Here is a 26,596-nt window from a genome sequence, read left to right on the forward strand (position 1 = left end):
AGTAGCTAGATGGCTTCTTCTCTCTCTTGGATCTTCAATACAAAGTTCTCCATGATCTTCATGGAGATCTATCCGATGTAATCTTCTTTTGCGGTGTGTTTGTCGAGATTCGTTGAATTGTGGATTTATGATAAGATTATCTATGAATCTTATTTGAGTTTCTTCTGATCTCTTATATGCATGATTTCATATCCTTGTAATTCTCTTCGAGTTGTGGGTTTTGTTTGGCCAACTTGATCTATAATTATTGCAATGGGAGAAGTGCTTGGTTTTGGGTTCATACCGTGCGATGAGCTCACCCAGTGACAGAAGGGGTAGCGAGGCACGCATCGTGTTGTTGCCATCAAGGGTAAAAAGATGGGGTTTATATCTATTACATGAATTTATCCCTCTACATCATGTAATCTTGCTTAAGGCGTTACTCTGTTCGTCATGAACTCAATACACTAGATGCATGATGGATAGAAGTCGATGTGTGGATTAATAGTAGTAGATCCAGAAAGTATTGGTCTACTTGTCTGGGACGTGATGCCTATATATATGATCATTGCCTTAGATATCGTCATGACTTTGCGCGGTTCTATCAATTGCTCGACAGTAATTCGTTCACCCACCATAATTTTTGCTATCTTGAGAGAAGCCTCCAGTGAACACTATGGCCCCCGGGTCTACTTCACATCATATTTTCCGCCTTACGCTTTTACTTTGTTGCACTTTCCGTCTTCAGATCTCACCTTGCAATCAATCGTGAAGGGATTGACAACCCCTTTATAGTGTTGGGTGCAAGTTTGCTATTTTTGCGCAGGTATATCGGTGCTTCATGTTGATACTCCTACTGGATTGATACCTTGGTTCTCAAACTGAGGGAAATACTTACTACTACTGTGTTGCATCACCCTTTCCTCTTCAAGGGAAAATCCAACGCAAGCTCAAGAGGTAGCAAAGTGCGACCGTACATCGAGTAAGTTCTCGGCACATTTTTCCGTAACTTCTAATTCCTTTGAACTGCTCTTATTCCCAGATATTTCATACAACCGATACGTCGCCAAATTCTCGGATGGAGCGACGATCCAAAATGATTCCGTCGAAGAGTATGAGCTTCTGGCAAAGCATGGAGGCTGCTATCCCGGTTTCATCTCTTGGTTCAAACAAACGGTAATTATCAATAATGGGCCATTTCATTTCTTGGTCTAACTTGCGGCTAATGCAACAATCATTTCGTATTAAACTTGTAGGCTAATCCAGAGTCTATGGACGCAGAATTGAGACAAGCCGCTAATGGTTTTGAATATAAGGCCTATTCATTTGAGAAATACAACATCAACGGGTATCTCTTTCGTACCTTTGGCAAAAAGCTATCTTTGCCCAACCGAAAATCTACAAATTGTTGTGTCTCTGCTATCGGCGAATGTGGTATCGAGTATTATGGAAGAGTTGAAGCAATTTATGAACTTCAATTCTATGGTGAAAACCCATCGAACGTCCTAGTCTTCAAATGTTATTGGTTCCAGCCGAAGGAGACTAGAAGGACTCGTGAACATATAGGACTGGTCGAAATCAATCCAAACACCCATTACGGCTTAACAGGCGACCCGAGTTTTCTATCTACCGTGGGCATGCCAAACTGATAAGAATCTGGAAGGTTGGTATGTTGTTTATGAAGTGCCGCCACGTGTTAGACCACCTCCCCCAAATGAACAGGATTATGAACCTCACATTAACCCGGACACATATGATGGAGAATTCTTCCAAGAAACACGTCTTTCCAAGAAACGTTTCAAGAACCGCCGTGCTTCACCCCAGAACATGGAAGTAGACAACGATAATGAATCCGACTTCACCCCTGAGCCGGAACCAGCAGAGCTAGAACTAGAAGAGGTTATTGATGCGGATAACCTGCCAATGGTTGACCGATTACAGAAAGGCCTTCCACAACTTCATGCCGTTGAACCCGATGAGCACATCATTATGAAGACATGCGTGATAGTGATGATGATGATGCATTTATTGATCATGATTATTAGTTTGTAAGATTCCCAACTTAAATTATATATGTACATATTATTATTCATGTCAGTTATTCAATTTTTTTATGTTGTACTAATTTATTTTAATCTTTATCATGGCAGGTCAGCGGGTGTTGAAAGATGGTAGGCGCGGGTCCAGATAGTTCGATGGGTTCTTCTTCGGCGTCCCGCACAAGGGGTGGTACTTCCATTACACCCCTATCTCTCCATAGAGCCTTGGTAGACAGTCTGACGACACCACCCGCCGGTGCTTTTTCGTCGGCGGCATAGCCCACTGGGAGAGGTGCTGGTCGGGTAGGGAAGAAGGGGGAGGGAACAGGGAGAGATGGTGGCCGCGGAAGAGGTAGGCGGACTGTTGCGCCGTCCTCTCCACCACCACCATCTCATTCACCCGAGCACAACAATACTACGGTGGACCCGTTTGCGGAGGAGGCTACGGGGACTCCGTTCTAGGAGCCTCGGGTGGACGGGCATTCAGCCCATGAGACTCCGGTCCAGTATCAGCCTCGGGTCGAGGTGCGTTTAGCCCACAAGACTCCGGTTCCTAAGGCTACATCCCAGGAGACTCCTGCCACACAGGCTTCGGCCGACATGGAGACGTCCGGATGGGGTGCCTGGCCGGATCGGACCGAGGTGCCAGATTGGATGGAGGGTCCGGGTGGCTGTTCTGTTGATGGCGGGGATGAGTCTGCGGATAAGATGGACGGGGCCACAATGTACAAGCGTGGTAGTACACGTCTGCCGGTCATGTCGGCTACCCATGAGAAGAGGCCGGTGATTAAGCCTGAAGGGGATATGTAAGTACATTTACTATTTTTTTAGCTTCTGCCTTGAAGTTTCTTCAAATATCTAATGTGTTGACCTTATCATACTCCAGGGGATGGACACACCCTCGTGAAGTCCGCAAGACGAACAGCGTCCTTGGTGTGCTTTGCCGGACAAATTTCCCAGGGTTTGTCACGTTGCCTGGTGAGGGTCAGGTTCCTACACTAGGATTTACCTGAGAGCACTACCAGGCTGCGCAGGCCCCGTCGGAGGAGATTATAAATGGTGTCTTGTGCCACACGAGGGCCGAGATGGTGATCAACAGCTTTTGGGTAAAGTATCCTTTTACACAATCTAAAATTAACAATATAGCTAATTACTGTACTAATCTGTGTTGTCGCGTTTGATTGCAAACCTTCTATAGGTGTGAGGAGGGATATGAGGAGGAGGCGGCCAAGGTTATCGAGGCCGAGTGTAGGCGGTTATTACAGAACTTATGCCACGAGGCTCGGCCGCAGGCTATTAGAGACTACTACGCCACGCGTGGTCTTAAGAAGCAGAAGAAGGAGTGCTGCAGAGAGTATCTGAAGAAGGAGCAGTACATGAAGGTAATTACCTATTCTTAAGGCATTGTACGTAGTTTTCTTCATTTGATTCATAGGAATAGCGCTCAAAATTCTTTCTAATAACTTGTACGTGCCCCCGAGATGGTGTGCGGATAAGATGGATTGTTGGGAGGCGTTGGTGGATGAGTGGTGCACACACAACTGGCTAGCCGTCCACGAGAATGTGAAGGATCGACGTAGCCAAATGTATGGTGTGCCACACCATCAAGGCAGCGCCAACTTACTTCAGTTCGGACGAAACTGGGTATGTGGTTTGCTTCTTGATTCATGCAATTCATTCTTCATGCTAGCTTGAGCCCCTTACTAATACTTTGTTCCTCTCTTTTAGGCGCATCACAATAAGATGGAGATGCCAGAGTTGTACGACCTTTATGGCATGGCCCAAACTTCCTCCTGCAAGAAGGCGAAGGCATTCTCTGAGTCTCACCTGGATGATCCAAATAACTTCACCAACATCTCATCCCACCACAAGCTCATGAAATACAGGGACACGGGGAAGGCTTGTAAAGGGGAGGACTTTAACCCGAGCCAGGAACCTTTGGATCTAGAGCTGGTGATGATATCTGGTGGCGGGAGGCCCCATGGCTCGATAGCCATTGGAGATGGGATAATATGTTGTCCACTCACTCTCCCGGAGATCAAGGTGCGCCAGTCGAGCTCGTGTCCACAGATAACGCCTCGTCCACGACCAGTCGATCTTGCCATCGAGGTTAGTTGTACGGACTCACAAAACTTTCATCCATTTCATTGTGTGTGTGGCCATCGATCATTACTATGGTAATGAGGAATGGTGTTGCAGGTTTCTTTTCAGAAAGAGAGAGCGGCAAACCAGGCTGCTCTTGAGAAAGAGAGATTGGCAAGCTGGGCTGCTCTTCAGGCTGCTCTTGAGGAGAGGGACCGGACCACGGCTCGGTTGATTGAGGAGGACAGGGCCCGGAATGAGGCGGCTCACCTGGCCATGTACGAGCTTATTGTGGTAAGTTTCTTTTTTATATTAGCCAAATCATGTGTGTAATGTATGTTTCATTACTAATAATACGACTGACTCTTTAAAACTGAATGAGCAGTCTATGTGCGAGAAGACCGGTCAAGCCCCTCCGCCGATGCCTGTCTTTTCTGCAATTGGCAGAGTGAGTTTCATTTCAATGGTCATTATAAACTAGTATTAACAATTTAATGTCATCATGCTAACTGAGACATTGCAAAATATCTTTTCTGCAGAATAACTCCCGAGTAACATCGCACGACCCTTCTCCAGGGAAATCGTCTCCAAACAAAGCCGACGCGAGCAACCCTGGTGTTTCTCCTCCTTGATGACCACTGTGGTAAGTTTTCTCTAGCTCATAACTTAGCTATTTTAACTCCAAAATGACATAATAAGCTCAATTGAAATAGGAAAAATTAAAATAAGGAAGAAGAAGAAGAAGAGAAGAAGAAGAGAACAAGAAGGAGAAGAAGAAGGAGAAGGAGGAGTTTTTCTCTTCTTCTCTCCTCCTTCTTCTCCTTCTTCTTCTCCTTCTTCTCTTCTTCTTTTTCTTCTTCTCTCCTTCTTCTTATTTTTCTTCTCCTTCTTCTTATCTTCTTGATTTTTCTCTTTCTTCTTCTATGTAGCTTATTTTCCCCAACAAGGACATACTTAGCTAATTATCCTCCAAAATGACATAATTAGCTTAGTTAGGTAAAAACATCATAAGAACCTTGGTTAGCTCATTAAAATGACTAATTTAGCTCCAAAATGACATAATAAGCTCAAAATGGCATAATAACCTTGGTTAGCTCATGAATATTATATACTTAGCTTGTTTTCCTCTAAAATGACATAATTGGCCCATTTAGCTCCAAAAAGACATACTTAGCTAATTTAGCTCCAAGAAGAGGAGAAGAGGAGAAATGAAAAGAAGGAAGAAGAAGATAAGGAGAAGGAAAAGAAGAAGGAGAAAAAGGAGGAGAGGAAGAAGAGAAGAAGAAGAGAAGAAGGAGAAGGAAGAGTTCTTCTCCTTCTTCTTCTCGCATCCTTCTCCTTCTCCTCCCCCTCCTCCCCCTCCTCCTCCTCCTTCTTCTTGTTTTTCTTCTCCTTCTTCTCTTCTTGCTTCTGCTCTTTCTTCTTCAATTTAGCTTATTTTCCCCAACAAAGACATACTTAGCTAATTATCCTCCAAAATGACATAATTAGCTCAGTTAGGTAAAAACATCATAATAACCTTGGTTAGCTCATTAAAATGACTAATTAAGCTCCAAAAGACATAATAAACTAAAAATGGCATAAGAACCTTGGTTAGCTCATGAATATTATATACTTAGATTGTTTTTCTCTAAAATGACATAATTAGCCCATTTAGCTCCAACAAGACATACTTAGCTAATTTAGATCCAAAAGGAGGAGAAGAGGATAAATGAAAAGAAGGAAGAAAAAGAAGAAGAGAAGAAGAATAGAAGGAGAAGGATAAGAAGACGAAGAAGGAGGAGAAGAATAAGAGAAGAAGAAGAGAAGAAGGACAAGGAGCCCTCCTTCTTCTCCTTCTTATTCTCTCCTCCTTCTTCTCCTTTTCTTCTCCTTCTTCTCTTATTCTTTTCTTCTTCTCCTCCTCCTCCTTCTCCTTCTCGTCCTCCTCCTCGTCCTCCTTCTTCTTTGTTTTCTTCTCCTTCTTCTCTTCTTTCTTCTTCTCTTTCTTCTTCAATTTAGCTTATTTTCCCCCAACAAAGACATACTTAGATAATTATCCTCCAAAATGACATAATTATCTTACTTAGGTAAAAACATCATAACAACCTTGGTTAGCTCATTAAAATGACTAATTTAGCTCCAAAAAGACATAATAAGCTCAAAATGGCATAAGAACCTTGGTTAACTCATGAATATTATATACTTAGCTTGTTTTCCTCTAAAATGACATAATTAGCCCATTTAGCTCCAAAAAGATATACTTAGCTAATTTAGCTCCAAGAAGAGGAGAAGAGGAGAAATGAAAAGAAGTAAGAAGAAGAAGAGAAGAAGAAGAGAAGGAGAAGGAGAAGAAGAAGAAGAAGAAGAAGAAGGAGAAGAAGAAGAGAAGAAGGAGAAGGAGGAGAAGAAGGAGAAGGAGGACAAGAAGGAGAAGAAGAGAAGAAGGAGAAGTAGGAGAAGAAGGAGAAGAAGAAGAGAAGAAGAAGAGAAGGAGTTGATGAACAATGTGGAATTATATGTATATGTATATATGGATGAACAATATATGTGGAACTATATGTATATGTATATATATGGATGAAACTTTGTGCTATGAATATGTGCTGTGACCTATATATGTGCTATAAATTATATGTGCTATGTATATGTATATGTGCTGTGACCTATATATGTGCTATGAATTATATGTGCTAGGTATATGTATATGTGCTGTGAAATAACAAAAAAACTGTGACAATATGGGCTCTTTGCCGTCTACTAGCTGATGGCAAAGGACTTTGCCATCAGGCAGCAGACGGCAAAGGTGCCACGTGGCACCCAGCTATGCAACCTGGGGCAACAGCAGCTGGCCCATATAGGCTCTTTGCCGCCCGCTGCCATGGGAGGCTGACGTCACACTAGGAGGGAGGCTGATGGCAAAGAGATGACAAAGAGATGGCTGGACCACCTATGTGCTGGCCCATATAAGCAGACGAAAAAGAGACGGAGGGAGGCAGACGACACACAGAGGGAGTAGACAGACGACAAAGAGAGGGAAGGAGGCAGGCGACACAAAGAGGGAGGGAGGCAGACGACATAGAGAGGGAGGGAGGCAGACGGCAAAGCCTCCGTTAGCCCTAACGGAGGCGTTGCCTGTCGGCTGCCGTCTAAGAATGTGTGCCGTCTGCTCGGAGCCAGAGACTAACGGCAAAGACCTTTGTCGTCCGCTTCAGGAAGACTGACGGCAAAGAAGGTGATATGTCGTCGAAAGTAGTCGTAGGAACATTGCCGACAGGAGGTTGACGGCAAAGACCTTTGCCGTCAGTGGATCACCTCTTTGGTGTCCGTTATGGAAGACGGCAATGAGTCTGAATCCTGTAGTGCATGGTGTTGGTCCGATATGATGCATACCTCCCTATCAACAATCACCTTGTGCCTCACATGACCCATGAACCACTCCGAGTTGTCTTGGTGCTCGGAAGGAACCACATCAAATGCAATTGGCAACACATTATCGTTCGACGAGTGGGCTATTGCTACCATTAGTGTTCCCTTGTATCTGTCGGTCAAGAAGGTGCCATCAACAGACAAGACTGACGATAATGCTTAAATGCTTCCACACGTTGTCCATAACTCCAGAAAGCACGGTGGAACACTCCATGGTTATCATCGACGATATGATAGATGACTGGTTTCCTATGTGCAATCGCTCCCAACAATATGGGGAGCCGGTTGTATGCTTCTTCGTAACCACCATACAACATCCTAATAGCATTTGCCTTGGCCCTCCATGCCTTCCCATACTTGACTTCATAACCATATAGTTTTTTCGCCGTCCTCATGAAAAACCTCACTTTGACAGTGTGATAAACAGCTAGGTCTCTCATAAATTTATATCCGAGGTACTCAAACGTGAGCTAACAGTGTGTCTTATGACCACGTTTCTTTGGTCGTCTGCAAAAATGAGTGGGAACACAACTTATTAACACCCATTCTTTGATTTCTTCTAACTTTCTTGCATGAACCTTCCATGGGCATCCTTCATATCCTTTCTCAAACTTCACGGTGAACCACAAATTTATGTCGGAGTGCTCAACATAAAATGGCATGTGGTTCGGAATGGCATAGTCAGACAACCAAACCATCATGGCAGGCAAAGTTGGGAACTTCACTCCTTTATTCGAATAAGCATTCTCGTCCTCCTCCTCATCCCTTGGTTCACCTGGATCAGGGCAAGGTGTTGGCTCAATCTCTATCTTACTCATTCCACCATCAACTATGACTTTATGGGCAAGGCTGAGATCTCGAAACAAGTGAGTTCTTTTTTCGAAGCCGGTCAACTCAAAGTGAATTTGGTTTTCCACCTTCGTGAATCCATCTTCGTCCAATTCTTTGTGAGGACCTTCGCCATCTGAGTCATACCCATATAGACGCCTAAAAGGTAACTCACAATCCATATCCTTTTGTGCTATGTACGCATCCAAGTCATCGATATCAATACCATGAAACCCTTCCTCTACCTCATCGAAATCACCATCAACATCACCATCACCATCCTTTTGAATTACTTCCTCACTAGCAATCACATCAACTTCATTTGCTTGGCTGGTTGGTGGTGAGCTACAAGCATTAGGGGCATGCAATTCAACCTCACTTTCTTTGCTAGTCCGTGGTTGGCTATAAGCATTGGAGGCATCAATCATAATCCTTTGCTCAACAAAAGGCACACTTGCCCTCTTGGTCATTGGGCAAGACGGTTCAAGTCAGTTTCAGCCTGAGGAGGTTCAACCTTGGTGGCAAACAATTCAATTGACTTGTCTTTTGATTGGTCAACTTTTTTCCTTGTACACGTCCCAATGCAAGTTAGAGGTGATATGCCTACTTTTCAAGCGAGATTTGGCTTCAACTCCAACATCATACCTTCATATTAACTTAACACTGTCATTGAGGTCCATCCACTTTAAGACATATCTCACTTTTGCGACAAGCTCATCATAGCAAGGGCTTGTATCAGAACAATGGCTTTCTCATCCCTGTCGGGATTGTTAGTAAAAAATGCCTCCTTGTCCACGTGATGAACATTAACAAGTCTTCCCATCTAAAAACAACAATAATGAATTAAACACATCATTGGCAATTTTTGGTTGCCTAAAATCAATCCATTATGCCCACATCATATCAACACTAAACTGTTAAACAAAATCTACAACACATCATATACTAACATATTCAACAAAATGCCCCAAAGGCCAAAACAATATACCAACATATTGAACAAACCTATATAATATAACAACTACAAAGAAATCCCTAAAACTAAGAAATAATCTACTTATCTACGATCACCCATTCTTCACAAATACTCTGAAAATAATATGTTAAAACAAAAAAAAATTGGAGGGATTGGGGGAGATTACCTCAAGGATGATTGGGGGGCTTGGATCCACACACTTTGGTGGAGGAGGGAGTAGATCAGGGGAGGTGGAGTGTGAGGGCGAAGAGGGGGCGAGAGCGAGATGCGTTTCTGGTCTGGAGAGGAACAAGATGCACCGGGTGGGGTGGGCCCGCACGGCTGGCTGACTTAACTGGCCAGACGCCACGGTGTGTGGCGTTTGGGCCTGGTGACCAGGCGCCAGGGGCATGGTGTTTGGCCCTTTGCCAAATCAGTAGGTCAACAACGGGGAGGGATCGAGCGGGCCCAGGACAAACACCAGGGTCCCTGGCGTCTCCCGTGCAACTCAAACGTCACGGATGTTGGCGTCAACCAAAGAGGTTAGATTGGGTTTTTTTGAATCTCAGGTCAGATCTGCATTTTGTTAGCCTTTGAGGTTAGAACCAAAAAATTGTCCCTCCACGGGAACTGGCGCATCGGGGTCTGTCGGTCTTCACGTGTCCTCGGAAGGAACGTGAAGTGCAAATGTGGGTATCTACACGACATAAGCTGCAGATAGTTGCTTTGGCCTTGTAGAGTGATCAAGCTTGGTAGTTTGGTCCGCTGCTTTTTTTTACGGCCAATAGAGTTTATTCCTCACATAATCGATGTCATTCACAAACAAATGAGAAATAAAATCAGGGATTTCATCTTCCCAAAAAACTGAAGAACTATTAGTAAAAGAGTACTTTGCTATTTCGTTTGCTACCTTATTGGCCTCCCTGAAACAATGTTTGAAGGATATCTTTGCATAGTCCAAAATCAGATGTTTGCATTCCGTGATGGTTGCGACTTCAGGTCCTAAATAGTCTTCTATTTGGTTAATAGAGTCCACAACAAAGGAGCAGTCTGACTCAATTTCCACCCTAGTACAGCCAATCTGACTCGCCAAGTACATTCCATTACTTATGGCGATCAGCTCAGCTGAATCCACATCACATATATTAGGGAGAAACCAACCAGCTGCAGTTATGAAATCACCCCGTTCATCACGAGCACCATAAGCACCCGAAAGTGTTTCGTACTGAAAGGAGGCGTCAACATTTATCTTCACCATCCCATTTCCCCGTTTTTTCCAGATGTGATCAATCTTTTGTACCGGGCCTTTAGGCGTGAGAGATCTCATGTAATTAGTTGCTAACACTCTGATAGATAGTGCAGTTTTCTCGAGTGTGTGAACTTGTGTCCCCTTAACTATTTGTTGTCGTTGACACCATGTATACCATGTTGCTATGGCAACGAGTTCTGCCCTTGGTATCTCTCCATCAGTGCCTTTTAGTTTTGAGATAATTTTCATGATAATACACCCCGATCTATCTTTCAAAACAGCCCTCCGAATATCCTGCAGTAATCCCAACTGTTTCCAAACTTTGGTTGCTCGTCGACATTTGAACAAACAGTGTTGGATATCTTCATCGCCAATCGAGCACATCGGGCATTAAGGTGAACATGGAATGTGGCGATTTGCTAATACTCCCATGCATGAGAGTGCACCGTGTAGAACTTTTCATGCAAAATGCTTGATATTTCCTGGTATTTTTAATCTCCATATATCCTTCCAAACAACACTAATTTGTTGACTACCTTGAGCATCAGCTCTCATCAGACGTGTTCCATGTTGACGCTCAAATTCCTTATGGTAAGCAGACCTCACAGAAAAGGTGCCTGAACGTATATAGTTTCACGCTAAAAAGTCCTCTGTTAAAGGTTCGCCTGCTGCTTAGCATTGGAAGCGCCGTACAAGTAGTAGGTAACGGGAGTCAATTGAACACGACAATCAGAGTGGCGCAGCGGAAGCGTGGTGGGCCCATAACCCACAGGTCCCAGGATCGAAACCTGGCTCTGATATGATTGTTTTTGAAATTAATATTGGCCTGAATTTGATATTTCCATCTGTTTCTTTTCCTGGATTGGATTGATCATTTGATCATTGTTTTTTCTCTTTTTCAATGGCTTTGTGTACTTTTTGTTCCTCTCGAAATATTGATCATCTACACACTTTCCTTTTATGCGATTCAACATTTTTTTTCTGACGAACCATAAGAACAAGAGTGGGACACTGACAGTCAGTAACACAAACTGCTAACACCACAAATGCTCGGCGCTATGCAACCAACACGAGACTATGAGGCAGCATAATTTTCTCCTTCTAATGCTACATCTGCCAAGGATCACATCTGCGGCGCCAACACAACTGTCAAGACGATCGTACAAGCGCGATGAGCAGAGGCGCCTGTGATATGATCGCATCGCCAGCTCCCAGGTGAAAACTGATTCCGCGGCGCTGATGTCGTGAAAATCATCATGTCCAACTCGTGAAAATATTTGAAACAGGCCCCGGACCCCTCCACCCTCACACACAACGTTTCATTAGATTAGATTAGATTGAATTAACCCACCAACCCTCATCTGAACATCTGATCCCTGGTTAAGCTGTTGATTTGCCGGAAGGAAGCAGTTGCAGGGGCGCCATAAACTAGGGTTAAACAAATGGCTCGCGTCCCTTCTCTAATCCAATTTCTAACACGTAAAAGAACCGTTTCCATCGGATCGTCACTAACCCATGCATGCCATCACTTGTTAAATGAGGAGGGGCGAGGTCATGCTTCCGTCGCGTGGCCCTCCACCATCTGGACATGTTGTTGCCGTGCCCTTCTCTCTCGCCGGAGCGCCCCGGCCCCTATATGTACACCGGTGCCACCCTGCAGTGTGATCTCGTCGGGGGGCACCGGAGGTTGGTGCACTGCTGGTTCTCGCTATCTATCTATAACCGTAGAAGGGGAGGGGAAGGAGGGTGCCGACCGGGGGGATGGGGCGGCCGCCGTGCTGCGACAAGGCGAACGTGAAGAAGGGGCCGTGGACGGCGGAGGAGGACGCCAAGCTGCTGGCCTACACCTCCAACCATGGCACCGGCAACTGGACCTCTGTTCCCCAGAGGGCAGGTCAGAACCCTCCCGGCCGGCGGGATCGACGTCTGTCATGAAATGGTGTTGGTTTTGCATGGTTTTTGGCTGATGTATGTTGCATCATGGATGGGTGCGTGCTGCAGGGCTGAAGCGGTGCGGGAAGAGCTGCAGGCTGAGGTACACCAACTACCTGAGGCCCAACCTCAAGCACGAGAACTTCACGCAGGAGGAGGAAGAGCTCATCGTCACCCTCCATGCCATGCTGGGAAGCAGGTGCGTCCCTCTGTGCAGGACATGCATATGCATGTCATCCATCGATTACTTTCTCGATTTTGTCATCAAGTTTTCGGTGAATGCGAAACTTTGCTGTGGACAGACTACTGTTTCTATCATCATTCCTGCTATAAACTTTGCAACCATATACTCTAGCGTTCAGATCTTATAAATTTATGGAAGTTCTAAAAATCTCACGTTGGTTTATCAGACAATTGCTCATATACCGGAAATCACGTCCTACTTTCAATTCAAGAATTTACTTCAGTCGTTCGTTAAAAAATAGAAATAAATGTAGTTTAGTCCAGTGACCAGTCTCGTGTCCACGGTTCTTCTGAATTTTTTTTTTTTTTGACTTGTTTCCTGCTAGAATGTAGCGAAAAGCTGAAAATTGGGTGAAGAACAGATCCGAATAGCCGTCTTAAACTAGTAGTGTTTGTCTACATGCATGGAGCGTAACATGAAATTATGTGTACGTGTTGGGTGCATGCAGGTGGTCTCTGATCGCGAATCAGCTGCCGGGGCGGACGGACAACGACGTCAAGAACTACTGGAACACCAAGCTGAGCAAGAAGCTGCGGCAGCGGGGCATCGACCCCATCACCCACCGCCCCATCGCCGACCTCATGCAGAGCATCGGCACCCTCTCCATCCGCCCGCCGCCCAGCGCCGCGGGTGCCTCCTCCTCATCCTACCTCCCCGTGAACCCAGCGGCGGCGCCGGGGCTCCAGCTGCTGCACGACGACATGCCCTACCACGCAGCCCTGAACCACCACCAGCAGCAGCAGGTCATCACGCTGCTCGATGCCGACGCACCAGGCGCGGCGGCATCCCCGGACCACCAGCTCAAGTGGAGCGACTTCCTCGACGCCGCCGCCCTCGAGGCGGCGCCGCAGGTCGTCCTCGGTCAGTACCACGAGGCTGCGGTCGCTGGTGGCGGAGCACACGCGTACGGTGACACTGACAGTACTGCGGCCAATGGCGTCGGCGGGGACGGGGAGGATAGCGCAGCGTCAGCGTTCATCGACGCGATGCTGGACAGTGACAAGGAGATGGGCGTGGACCAGCTCATCGCCGACCTGCTCGCCGACCCGGCATATTACTATGGCGGAAGCTCTTCCTCTTCGAAGTCGGAGCTGGGGTGGGGCTGTTGATCATTTTAACTAGAGGCTACATATCTTACATTGGGACGGTATTTAAGCATATTTAGGGCATCGCATTTTCGTTTGAACTTGTTATTGGTACTCCCCGACCCCGATGATGAGCTGATTAATCGTGCGTTTTTGTTTTTTAAGAAAATAATTAAGCGTGAGCTGATTTGATGTTTTTGTGGCAAACAAATGGGTAGATCCTAAACTTATAGTTTAGCACATCATTAGCATCAGTTATATTCATGAAAAACATGCTAACAATATTGCAATATTTTTTATCATTCAAGTAACTCATACTAAATATTTTGTTAAATTCTTCTGTTCACACTTCATAGTAATTACCAAATTCATAGTTTTCAGAAAATCTTTATAAAGTTAAATAATTTAACACAACTTCACTTCTAATTTTTTAAGTTTTCTCTTACAAACCAAATTAGTGAATAAAACAAAAAAAAAATAAGATCTAAAGATGATATCTTCAAGCACTCACCTTTGTGATAACGGCGTCAGAAACACCTTGGTGTATACTATGCAACTTTATTTTCATAGATTTTGTTGGATCACAAGCGTAGAGTTTTGTAGAACATTAGCAAATGTTCTTCAAATAGATGATGTAAGATTTGTCAATCAATAGGAGGTGTATGATTAATATGGTTCTCTCTTAAACAATCTTGTAATCAAATACAAAAAATCTCGTTTGTTTCCAACACATCCAATACAATTGTTAATTGTATTGATGCACTAGTTTGACGAAGAGAGGATGACATAGTGTAATATGGATGGTAAAAGTATTTTTTATATAATCGGAATAAAAAAACAGTAAGTTAGTAAAGAATAAAAGTATGTAAAAATGGCATTGTAATACTTGAAAAGAAGGTTTTGGGTTTATATTTTCACTAATATAGGTGCATTAGTTCGACATGCTGGACAACGACAAGGAGATGGGCATGGACCAGCTGACCGCCGACCTGCTTGCCGACCCGACATACTACTGCGGCGGAGGCTCTTCCTATTCCATGTCGGCGCTGGGTGGGGTCATTGATCATTTTAACTAGAGGCTGCATATCTTTCATTAGGAAGGTATTTAAGCATATTTAGGGAATCACATTTTTGTTTGAACTTTTTATCGGTACTCCCCGAACCCCGACGATGAGCTGATTAAGCGTGCATTTTTTACAATGACAAGGAGATGGGCGTGGACCAGCTCATCGTCGACCTACTTGCCGACCCTACATACTACTGGAGCGGAGGCTCTTCCTATTCCACGTGGGAGCTGGGGTGGGGCCGTTGATCATTTTAACTAGAGGCTACATATCTTAGATTAGGAAGGTATTTAACTATATTTAGGGCATCACATTTTCGTTTGAACCTTTTATTGGTACTCCCCAAACCCCGACGATGAGCTGATTAAGCATGCATTTTTGTCTTTCTAAGAAAATGATAGTTGACTTGATGTCTTTTTGGCAAACAGACACATAGATCCAAAGTTTATAACTTGCAGATTATCACCATCATTGACATTTAGAGAAAGCATACTAATAACATTGCAACCATTCTTATCATTTAAGAAACCCACATCAAATATTTTGTTAACTTCCTCTTTTCCCACTTCATAGCAATTATCAAATTCATAGTTTTCAAGAAAAACTTTATAAACATAAAGAATTAGACACAACTTCACTTCTATTTTTTTAATAAACCAAACTAGTGAATAAAACAAGAAATTAAAAGATTTATCTCTAATATATAAAAATATACGTTCAAGTACTCGTTTCCTCAGCAACGGTGCCAGAAATAGCTTGACGTCTACTACGTAACTATTGGGTAACGTAGCATAAGTTCAAAATTTTCCCTACGCATATTCAGATCTTTCTATGGAGAGACCAGCAACGAGAGAGGGGTGAGTGCATCTTCATACCTTTGAAGATCGCTAAGCGGAAGCGTTGCTAGAACGCGGTTGATGGAGTCGCACACGCGGCGATTCAGATCGCGGTGTGATTCCGATCTAGTGCCGAACCACGGCACCTCTGCGTTCAACACACGTGCAGCCCGGTAACGTCTCCCGCACCTTGATCCAGCAAGGAGGAGGGAGAGGTTGGGGAAGATCTCCGGCACCACGACGGCGTGGTGTCAATGGAGAGACGAGGTCTCCCGGCAGGGCTTCGCCAAGCACCGGCAGAGAGGAGGAGAAAGAAGAGCAGGGCTGCGCCGAGGGAGAGGAATATTGGTGTCTCCAACAGCCCAAAGTGCCCACTATATATAGGGGGAGGGAGGGGCTGCGCCCCCTTGAGGGTTTCCCTCTCCTGGGAGGGGCGGCAGCCCTAGATGGGGGGAGGTGCGGCTCCCAAGGGGGGGAGGAGGGGTAGCGCACCCTTCTGGTGGGACTTAGGCCCACCTGCGCTAGGGTTCCCCCCTCTCCCTTCTTCCTGCGCCATGGGCTGAGTGGGGGGGGGAGGGGCGCACCAGCCCACATAGGGGCTGGTTCCCTCCCGCACTTGCCCCATCTAGCCTCCCGGGGTCGTTGCCCCCTTCCGGTGGACCCCCGGGGCCACCTCCAGGGTCGACAAAACCTTCTAGTTTCATCATATACAACTCTTCCTTAAGGTTCCCGTTAAGGAACGCTGTTTTGACGGCCATTTGCCAAATTTCATAATCATAAAAGGCGGCAATTGCTAACATGATTCAGACTGATTTCAGCTTCGCTACGGGAGAGAAAGCCTCTTCGTAGTCAATTCCTTGAATTTGTCAAAAACCCTTTGCGACAAGTCGAGCTTTATAAACGGTTATATTACCGTTTGCATCAGTCTTCTTCTTGAAGATCCATTTATTTTCTATGGCTCGCCGGTCATCGGGCAAGTCCACCAAAGTCCATACTTTGTTCTCATACATGGATCCTATCTCGGATTTCATAGCTTCAAGCCATTTGTTGGAATCCGGGCCCACCATCGCTTCTTCATAGTTCGAAGGTTCACCGTTGTCTAACAACATGATTTCCATCACAGGGTTGCCGTACCACTCTGGTGCGGAGCGTGCCCTTGTGGACCTTCGCGGTTCAGTAGTAACTTGATCCGAAGCTTCATGATCATTATCATTAACTTCCTCTTCAGCTGGTGTAGGCGCCACAGGAACAATTTCCCGCGCTGCGCTACTTTCCTGTTCGAGAGGGCGTGTAATTACCTCATCAAGTTCTACTTTCCTCCCACTTCTTTCGAGAGAAACGCTTTCTCTCGAAAGGATTCGTTCTTGGCAACAAAGGTTTTACCTTCGGATCTAAGATGGAAGGTATACCCAATAGTTTCCTTAGGGTGTCCTATGAATACGCATTTCTCTGCTTTGGGTTCGAGCTTTTCTGGTTGAAGTTTCTTCACATAAGCATCGCAGCCCCAAACTTTAAGAAACGACAACTTAGGTTTCTTGCCAAACCATAGTTCATACGGTGTCGTCTCAATGGATTTAGACGGTGCCCTATTTAAAGTGAATGCTGCAGTTTCTAATGCGTATCCCCAAAATGATAGCGGTAAGTCGGTAAGAGACATCATAGATCATACCATATCTAATAAAGTGCGATTACGATGTTCAGACACTCCGTTGCGTTGCGGTGTGCCAGGTGGCGTCAGTTGTGAAACGATTCCACACTTCCTTAGGTGGGTGCCAAACTCGTGACTCAAATATTCTCCTCCATGATCAGATCGTATACACTTAATTTTTCTGTCACGTTGATTCTCGACCTCACTCTGAAATTCCTTGAACTTTTCAAATGTGTCAGATTTATGCTTCATCAAGTAGATATACCCATACCTACTCAAATCATAGGTGAGAGTGAGAACATAACGATAGCCACCGCGAGCTTCAATTCATTGGACCACCCACATCAGTATGTATTATTTCCAATAAGTCGGTTGCTCTCTCCATTATTCCTGAGAATGGAGTCTTAGTCATCTTGCCCATGAGGCATGGTTCGCATGTGTCAAATGATTCAAAGTAAAGAGACTCTAATAGTCCATCAGTATGGAGCTTCTTCATGCGCTTAACACCGATATGACCAAGGCGGCAGTGCCACAAGTATGTGGGACTATCATTATCAACTTTACATCTTTTGGTACTCACACTATGAATATGCGTAACATCACGATCGAGATTCATCAAGAATAAACCATTCACCAGCGGAGCATGACCATAAAACATATCACTCATATAAATAGAACAACCATTATTCTATGACTTAAATGAGTAGCCGTCTTGCATTAAGCAAGACCCTGATACAATATTCATGCTCAAAGCTGGTACTAAATAACAATTATTAAGGTTTAAAACTAGTCCCGACGGTAGATGTAGAGGTAGCGTGTCGACGGCGATCTCATCGACCTTGGAACCATTCCCGACGCGCATCGTCACCTCGTCCTTGGCCAGTCTGCGCTTATTCCGCAGTTCCTGCTTTGAGTTGCAAATGTGAGCAACATCACCGGTATCAAATACCTAGGAGCTACTACGAGCGCTCGTAAGCTACACATCAATAACATGTATATCACATATACCTTTAACGTTGCCGGCCTTCTTGTCCGCTAAGTATTTGGGGCAGTTCCGCTTCTAGTGACCCTTTCCCTTGCAATAGAAGCACTCAATCTCAGGCTTGGGTCCATTCCTTTTCTTCTTCCCAGCATCTGGCTTACCGGGCGCGACAACGGCTTTGTCGTCTTTCTTGAAGTTCTTCTTACCCTTGCCCTTTTCGAAACTAGTGGTCTTGTTGACCATCAACACTTGATGCTCTTTCTTGATTTGTACTTTTGCAGACTTGAGCATCGAGTACAACTCGGGAATGGTCTTCTCCATCCCTTGCATGTTGTAGTTCAGCACAAAACCTTTGTAGCTTGGTGGGAGAGATTGGAGGATTCTGTCAATTATAGCATCATCCGGAAGTTCGACTGCAAGTGAAGTCAGACGACCGTGTAACCCAGACATTTTGAGTATGTGCTCACTGACAGAACTGTTCTCCTCCATCTTACAGCTAAAGAACTTGTCGGAGACTTCATATCTCTCGACACGGGCATGAGCTTGAAAAACTAGCTTCAGCTCTTGGAACATCTCATATGCACCGTGTTGCTCAAAACGCCTTTGGAGCCCCGTTTCTAAACTGTATAACATGCCACACCTAACCAGAGAGTAGTCATCACTCCACGTTTGCCAGACATTCAGAATGTCCTGGGCTGCTGCGGGAGCGGGAGGGTCACCTAGCGGCGCATCAAGGACATAAGCCTTTTTAGCTGCTTCAAGGATGAGTTTCAAGTTGCGAACCGAGTCCGCATAGTTGCTACCATCATCTTTCAGCTTGTTTTTCTCTAGGAATGCGTTGAAATAGAGGTTGACATTGGCCATCTACAATATTTATAAAGACAACTTTTAGACTAAGTTCATGACAATTAAGTTCATTAATCAAATTAAGTATGAACTCCCACTTAAATCGACATCCCTCTAGTCATCTAAGTGATACATGATCCATGTTGACTAACCCGTGTCCGATCATCACATGAGACGGACTAGTCACCATGGTGAGCAACTTCATGCTGATCGTATTCAACCATACGACTCATGTTTGACCTTTAGGTATCTTGTATTCGAGGTCATGTCTGTACATGCTAAGCTCGTCGAGTCAACCTAGGTGTTTCGCGTGTGTAAATCTGGCTTACACCCGTTGTATGCGAACGTTAGAATCTATCACACCCGATCATCACGTGGTGCTTCGAGACAACGATCCTTCGCAACGGTGCACACTTAGGGGAATGCGTTATCGAAATTTTAAGAGGGATCATCTTATTATGCTACCGTCGTTCTAAGCAATAAGATGAAAAACATGATAAACATCACAATGCAATCATATAGTGACATGATATGGCCATTATGATGTTTGCTCTTTTGATCTCCATCTTCAGGCATCGCATGATCATCATCGTCACCGTCGTGACACCATGATCTCCATCAACGTGTCTCCGTGAAGTCGTCATGCCAACTACTACTATCACTACTACTATAGCTAACCGTTAGCAATGAAGTAAAAGTAGTAAGCACATGGCGTTGCATCTCGTACAATAAATTAAGACAACTCCTATGGCTCCTGCCGGTTGCCATACTCAGCGACATGCAAGTCGTGAAACCTATTACAATAAACTGATCATCTCATACATCATACATGCAACATCACAACTTTGGCCATATCACATCACATGTCAAACCCTGCAAAAACAAGTTAGACGTCCTCTAATTGTTGTTGCAAGTTTGACGTGGCTGGTTTGGGTTTCTAGCAAGAACGCTTGCTTACCTACGTGATAGCCACAACGATGATATGCCAAATCTATTTACCCTTCATAAGGACCCTTTTCATCAAATCCAATCCAACTAGAGTAGGAGAGACAGACACCCGCTAGCCACCTTTATGCACGGTGTGCATGTCTGTCGGTGGAACCAGTCTCACGTAAGCGTACGTGTAATGTCAGTCCGGGCCGCTTCATCCCACAATACCGCAGGAAAAGAATAATACTAGTAGCGGCAAGCAATTGAAAAATCATCGCCCACAACCTTTTGTGTTCTACTCGTGCATAGAATCTACGCATAGAAAACCTGGTTGGGATGCCACTGTTGGGTAACGTAGCATAAATTCAAAAATTTCCCTACGCATATTCAGATCTTCCTATGGAGAGACCAGCAACGAGAGAGGGGTGAGTGCATCTTCATACCTTTGAAGATCGCTAAGCGGAAGCATTGCTAGAATGCGGTTGATGGAGTCGTACTCGCGGCGATTCAGATCGCGGTGTGATTCCGATCTAGTGCCGAACCACGGCACCTCCGCGTTCAACACACGTGCAGCCCGGTGACGTCTCCCGCACCTTGAACCAGCAAAGAGGAGGGAGAGGTTGGGGAAGATCTCCAGCAGCATGACGGCGTGGTGTGGATGGAGAGACGAGGTCTCCCGGCAGGGCTTCGCCAAGCACCGGCAGAGAGGAGGAGAAAGAAGAGCATGGCTACGCCGAGGGAGAGGAAGATTGGTGTCTCGAACAGCCCAAAGTGCCCACTATATATAGGGAGAGGGAGGGGTTGCGCCCCCTTGAGGGTTTCCCTCTCCTCGGAGGGGCGGCAGCCCTAGATGGGGGGAGGTGCGGCGGCCAAGAGGGGGAGGAGGGGTGGCACACCCATCTGGTGGGCCTTAGGCCCACCTGCGCTAGGGTCCCCCCTCTCACTTCTTCCTGCGCCATGGGCTAAGTGAGGGGGCGCACCAGCCCACCTAGGGGCTAGTTCCCTCCCACACTTGGCCCATCTAGCCTCCCAGGGTCGTTGCCCCCTTTCGGTGGACCCCCGGGGCCACCTCCGATAGTCCCGGTACGTTACTGGTGACGCCCACAACACTTCCGGTGTCCGAAACCATCCGTCTTATATATCAATCTTTACCTCCGGACCATTCTGGAGCTCCTCGTGATGTCCGGGATATCATCCGGGACTCCGAACAACTTTCGATAACCTCATATAACAATTCCCTATAACCCTAGCGTTATGGAACCTTAATTGTGTAGACCCTACGGGTTCGGGAGACAGGCAGACATGACCGAGACACCTCTCCGGCCAATAACCATCAGCGGGGTCTGGATACCCATGGTGGCTCCCACTTGCTCCATGATGATCTCATCGGATGAACCATGATGTCAAGGATTCAATCAATCCCGTATACAATTCCCTTTGTCTGTCGGTATATAACTTGCCCGAGATTCCATCGTCGGTATACCTATACCTTGTTCAATCTCGTTACAGGTAAGTCTCTTTACTCCTTAGTCACATTGAGGTCATAATGATGTTCTACCGAGTGGGCCCAGAGATACCTCTCCGTCACGCGGAGTGACAAATCCTGATCTCGATTCGTACCAACCCAACAGACACTTTCACAGGTACCCGTAGTGCACCTTTATAGTCACCCAGTTACGTTGTGACGTTTGATACACCCAAAGCACTCCTACGGTATCCGGGAGTTGCACAATCTCACGGTCGAAGGAAAAGACACTTGACATTAGAAAAGCTTTAGCATACGAACAATACGATCTAGTGCTATGCTTAGGATTGGGTCTTGTCGATCACATCATTCTCCCAATCATGTGATCCCGTTGTCAATGACATCTAATGCCCATGACCAGGAAATCATGATCATCTATTGACTAACGAGCTAGCCAACAAGAGGCTTGCTAGGGACACATTGTGATCTATTTATTCACACATGTATTACCGTTTCCTGTTAATACAATTATAGCATGAACAATAGACGATTATCATGAACAAGGAAATATGATAATAACCATTTTATTATTGCCTCTAGGGCATATTTCCAACAGTAACTTCATTCTCGTAGACTTTGTTGGCCTACAAACGTAAGTTTTGTAGGACAATAGAAATTTTCCTCAAGTGAATAAAGTAAAATTTATCAATCTGTGGGAGATGTAGGAGTAAGATGGTTTTCTCAAATAATCCTGCAATTAAATACAAGAAATTCCTTGTGTCCCCAGCACACCCAATACAGTTGTCAATAGTATATGTGCACTAGTTCGACGAAGAGAGCGTGATATAGACGTAATATGGATGATACGAATATATTTTTATAATAAAAATAAGGTATTTTTATTTCTGTGCCCCTGGTTCGTTAGTTCTACTCATTCATCCCCACGCTCTTAACTTTTGCTCACTTTTCCCCACTCCCTTGCCCGAAACCCTCAGAACTGGTCACAGCGGACGTTGCCGTCGGGTCAATGGCTTGACCATTAACTATGACTAGTGGGGCCGCATAGGGTGGAGTACACATTTGACCGTTAGGTGGTAACCAGTGGGGCCGCGAAACTGACACTCACCTGAATCAGATCCAGTCGCTTTCGCGCCGCCCCCTCCGCCGTCGTCGTGTCGCCTCCGCCGACTCGTGCCGCCTCCGCCGCAGTCGTGCCGCCTTTGCCGCATCTACCCTCTCTCCCCATCTAGGATTAGGAAGAGGTGTCGGGGGGGCACCCCGTCCGGCCCACCAACCGTGGAGATGATTGGGTCGAATCAGAGGCTGATAATTCATGGATTCCACCTGGGTAAGCATTGTTTTCCTCTCAAATTGATTAGGAGATCCATAAATTAGGCTGTATTTGACCACCGTTGGCGTGAATCAGGGCAATTTATCTGAAAATTTTAGGCCTAACTGCGCCCTTTATCTTATTTCAAACGAATAGGGTTGATCCTGCACTTGCTTTTCGGCTGGCGGTTAGAATGGAAACTAGCGAGCTGCGTGGAACTAAACCATATGCGATTTCTGGATTTTTCTATCCTAAAGTGGTAGAAACCACCGTTTTGTTCAGAGATTTCCGCGAGGCACTCTGTTGTGAGTATCCGTGGAGACCTGCCGATGCTGTTGAACTGAGATATTTCGACAGTACCGAGCAGAGATTTCTCCCATTAACTTGTGACGAGCATCTGGGATTGCTATTTAGTTTGAATGCTGGCAGCCGTTTCGGTAAAATCCATATCGGTGTGCTTCAGGCACGCAAACAACGTATCCCGAAGTGTGTTCAGACATCATCTATCTCTGCTAATAGCGAGCGTCATCGCACTCCTTGTAGGTCGAGACCAAGTAAACCTAGTGGTTCTGAAAGCGACAACATGCCGGCTGCCGCTAATTCTGCCACTTCTCCTCTTCCTTCTACACCTGATGTAGAAGTAGATGTGGAGCATGACGAGGAAGTGCCTCGACATGATGATGAGGATGAGATTATATTCCCTGAACTGGTATATAGAGGCAGTCAACGGGCAGTGGAAGATGAATATGCAGAGGAGCCTAGCAACCGTGCTAGATTTGATGACACTGATGATGAAGAGAGGGAGGAGAACATCGACTCCTTAGTTTTACAATAATATGATGGTGAGGACATGCCAACAATTGAGTGGAACAGGGAGAATCCTGACCTTACTCCAGGAACCGTATTCAAATCGATGGTGGACTGTCGCAATGCAGTGACTACATATTGCATTGTCACTAAAAACTCTTATGAGGTTGATAGGAGTGAGCGAGGAAGATTCATTGTTCATTGCCCTTATGATAGGTGTAGTTGGAGGTTGCATGCATCCACTATGCGAAAGAGCAAATTGATTCAATTATTACAACTCAATATTAATTGTACTATTTCTTAATTGTATTTGACATCATTTTTCATTTTGTTTCAGATAAAATGCAACCCACGCAGGCACACTTGCCCACCTGGAGGGGGAGGGGGAAAGGAAAAATCTAAGCTTGCAAAGACTAGGTGGGTGGCAGATGCAATCTTGGATTAGGTGAGGGAAACACCAACAATTGGTCCATGAACACTCCATGGGGAAGCTATTTGAGAATTACAAGATTAATGTACAATACATGAAGATTTTCTATGCTAAGGAAAGGGCTCTTGATAGGATTAATGGTCCATGGAATGAGAGTTTTCAGTTGCTTTACACCTTCAAAGCTGAACTGGAGACGGCTAGTCCAGGTAGTGTTGTAAAGATTGACAAGCATACAATTAAGTAAAAATTAAAAGGGAAGACAATGGAGAAGGAGTGCTTCAGGAGGGCTTTTGTTTGTTTCAAGGCTTGCTGGAAGGGGTTTCTGAATGGTTGTCACTACAGGAATCAGGTAATTTGCCGTCTGTTCAGATCTTTGCCGTCAGCTTTTCTTCGTGGATGACGGCAAAGAGCACTTTTGTCGTCAGTTGCTGTCAGCTGCTGACGGCAAAGAATGACTGCCGGCGTAAACATATTTTGCCGTCCATAATAAAAATTGCAGACGGCAAAATAATGTAAACATAAGCGGATGACGGCAAAGACATAATTTGCCGCCTGTAATAGAAAGTGATGACGGCAAAGAAGAAGCACAACACACTGATCGATCACGCGGATCGATGACGTGGCAAGATGTGAGACACACCAGCCTACCCCATCCCACCACGCACGGACATGGGTGAAAAAATATTTTGCCGTCTGTAAAAATAACTGGATGACGGCAAAGACGTATTTTTCCGTCTGTAAAAATAACTAGATGACGGCAAAATTATTTTGCAGTCTTTAAAAATAACTGGATGACGGCAAAATAATTTTGCCGTCTATAAAAGTAACTAGATGACGGCAAAATAAGAAGCACAACACACGGATTGATCACACGGATCAATGACGTGGAAAGATCTGAGACACACCAGCCCACCCCATCGCACCACGCACGGACGTGGGTGAAAAAATATTTTGCCGTCTGTAAAAATAACCGGATGACGGCAAAGACTTAATATGCCGTCTTGAAAAGCAACCGGATGACGACAAAGAGAAAGCACACCACGCGGATCGATCACACAGATCGATGACGTGGCGGCCCATCCCACCGTCGCTGGCTCTCCCACCCACTCAACCCGGCTGGTCCCCTAAAAAAACCCAGCTGGCCCACCACTCACCTCCACCCGACCTTATCCTCTCCCCACCTCTCTTCTCTCTCGTACCCATCCCCCGTCGCACCCGCTGCCCCCATCCATCTCCCCCGCCGCCCCCGCCGCCCCCATCCATCTCCCCCGCTGCCCCCATCCACGGCGCGTGCGGCCAGGCGCGGGTCGTGCCTCGTGAACGCCTCCCGGGCCGCGTCGCGCGAGGACACCATGACCACGGTGGTGAGGCCGAGCTTGAGCATCATGACGGGGCCGTGTGGTGGAGGTTGCCGCGACGGAGGCTGAGCAGGTTGCCGGCGACAGGCAGCGGCGTGGGGCCCGGCGGCATCCGCATCCGCCCCGTGCCCGCACTACGGCTGCGTGTCGGGCTGGCCAGGTAGTAGAGGAGCATGGCAACTGCCAGCGTCGCACATATCGGCCATGGCCAGAGCTGCATCTCCATTGGCACGTTCGTATGGTGTGGGTTGCTCAGGCTCCGCTGGGGTCCGTGAGTGACCTTTCCCAAATCCCGATCCGTTGCATCCATCCATCTACCAACAAGCAACAAATCATTCATCCGCATCCATCCATCCGTTGCAGGAGACGGCGCAAGGGCGGGAGCATGAGCGCACGCAGGGGAGCGCTACCGCGCCAGGCGGGCGGGAAGAAGAGGCTGGGCTCCGGCCAGCGACCGGCCGGCGAGGTCGACGAGAGCGCGATGCGGCTGGGCGTTGGGCAATGACGCTCCTGTGCGGGGGCGTCAGGACGGGAGAAGCGGCTAGTTCCGCTCGATGTATTATGATGCATTGTGTGTATTATGTACATTATAGTGTGTATGTATTTTGTGATAATTGATGATTGAGCCTTTTTGATAACTGAGGATTGTTGTTTATATTTTGGGTTTTTTAATAATGAAGATTATGTGTTATGCAATACATTTTTTGATAACTGAAGATTGTTGTTTATTTTTTTAAAAGAAAATTTCTTTGCCGTCTGGTATTGGTAACAACTGACGGCAAACCCGTAATCTTTGCCGTCTTGCACTCCGGTCGGATGACGGCAAAGAGTTCACGCCGTCCGGGTGGTTCTGTTAGGTTTTTTGCCATCTGCCTCATAATAGATGACGGCAAACCGTTTTCATTAACGGCAAATATTTTGCCGTCTGCCTGCAAAAATGCTGACGGCAAAATTACCCTTTGCGGGCACATGGTCTCACGACATTTTTTGCCGTCATGGGCTGACGGCAAAAATTTTGCCGTCTGTAATTCTCTCTTTGCCGTCTTTTGTGTCGTGACGGCAAAATGCCCGATTCCTGTAGTGTGTAGGCCCTATTTGG

The 26,596-nt window shown here is 45.9% G+C and overlaps 1 protein-coding gene across 1 annotated transcript; it reads left to right on the forward strand.

The window, feature by feature from the left end:
* Positions 1-12,209: 12,209 nt before the first annotated feature.
* Positions 12,210-14,005, forward strand: LOC123446590 (myb-related protein Zm38-like). Its single transcript, XM_045123166.1, has 3 exons — positions 12,210-12,434; positions 12,542-12,671; positions 13,165-14,005. Exons 1-3 carry the CDS (start codon positions 12,302-12,304, stop codon positions 13,823-13,825), a joined length of 924 nt encoding a protein of 307 aa, XP_044979101.1. The 5' UTR covers positions 12,210-12,301; the 3' UTR covers positions 13,826-14,005.
* The last annotated feature ends 12,591 nt before the right edge of the window (positions 14,006-26,596 follow it).

The sequence above is a fragment of the Hordeum vulgare genome, chromosome 4H (genome assembly GCF_904849725.1).
Source record: "Hordeum vulgare subsp. vulgare chromosome 4H, MorexV3_pseudomolecules_assembly, whole genome shotgun sequence".
Lineage (NCBI taxonomy): Eukaryota > Viridiplantae > Streptophyta > Magnoliopsida > Poales > Poaceae > Hordeum > Hordeum vulgare.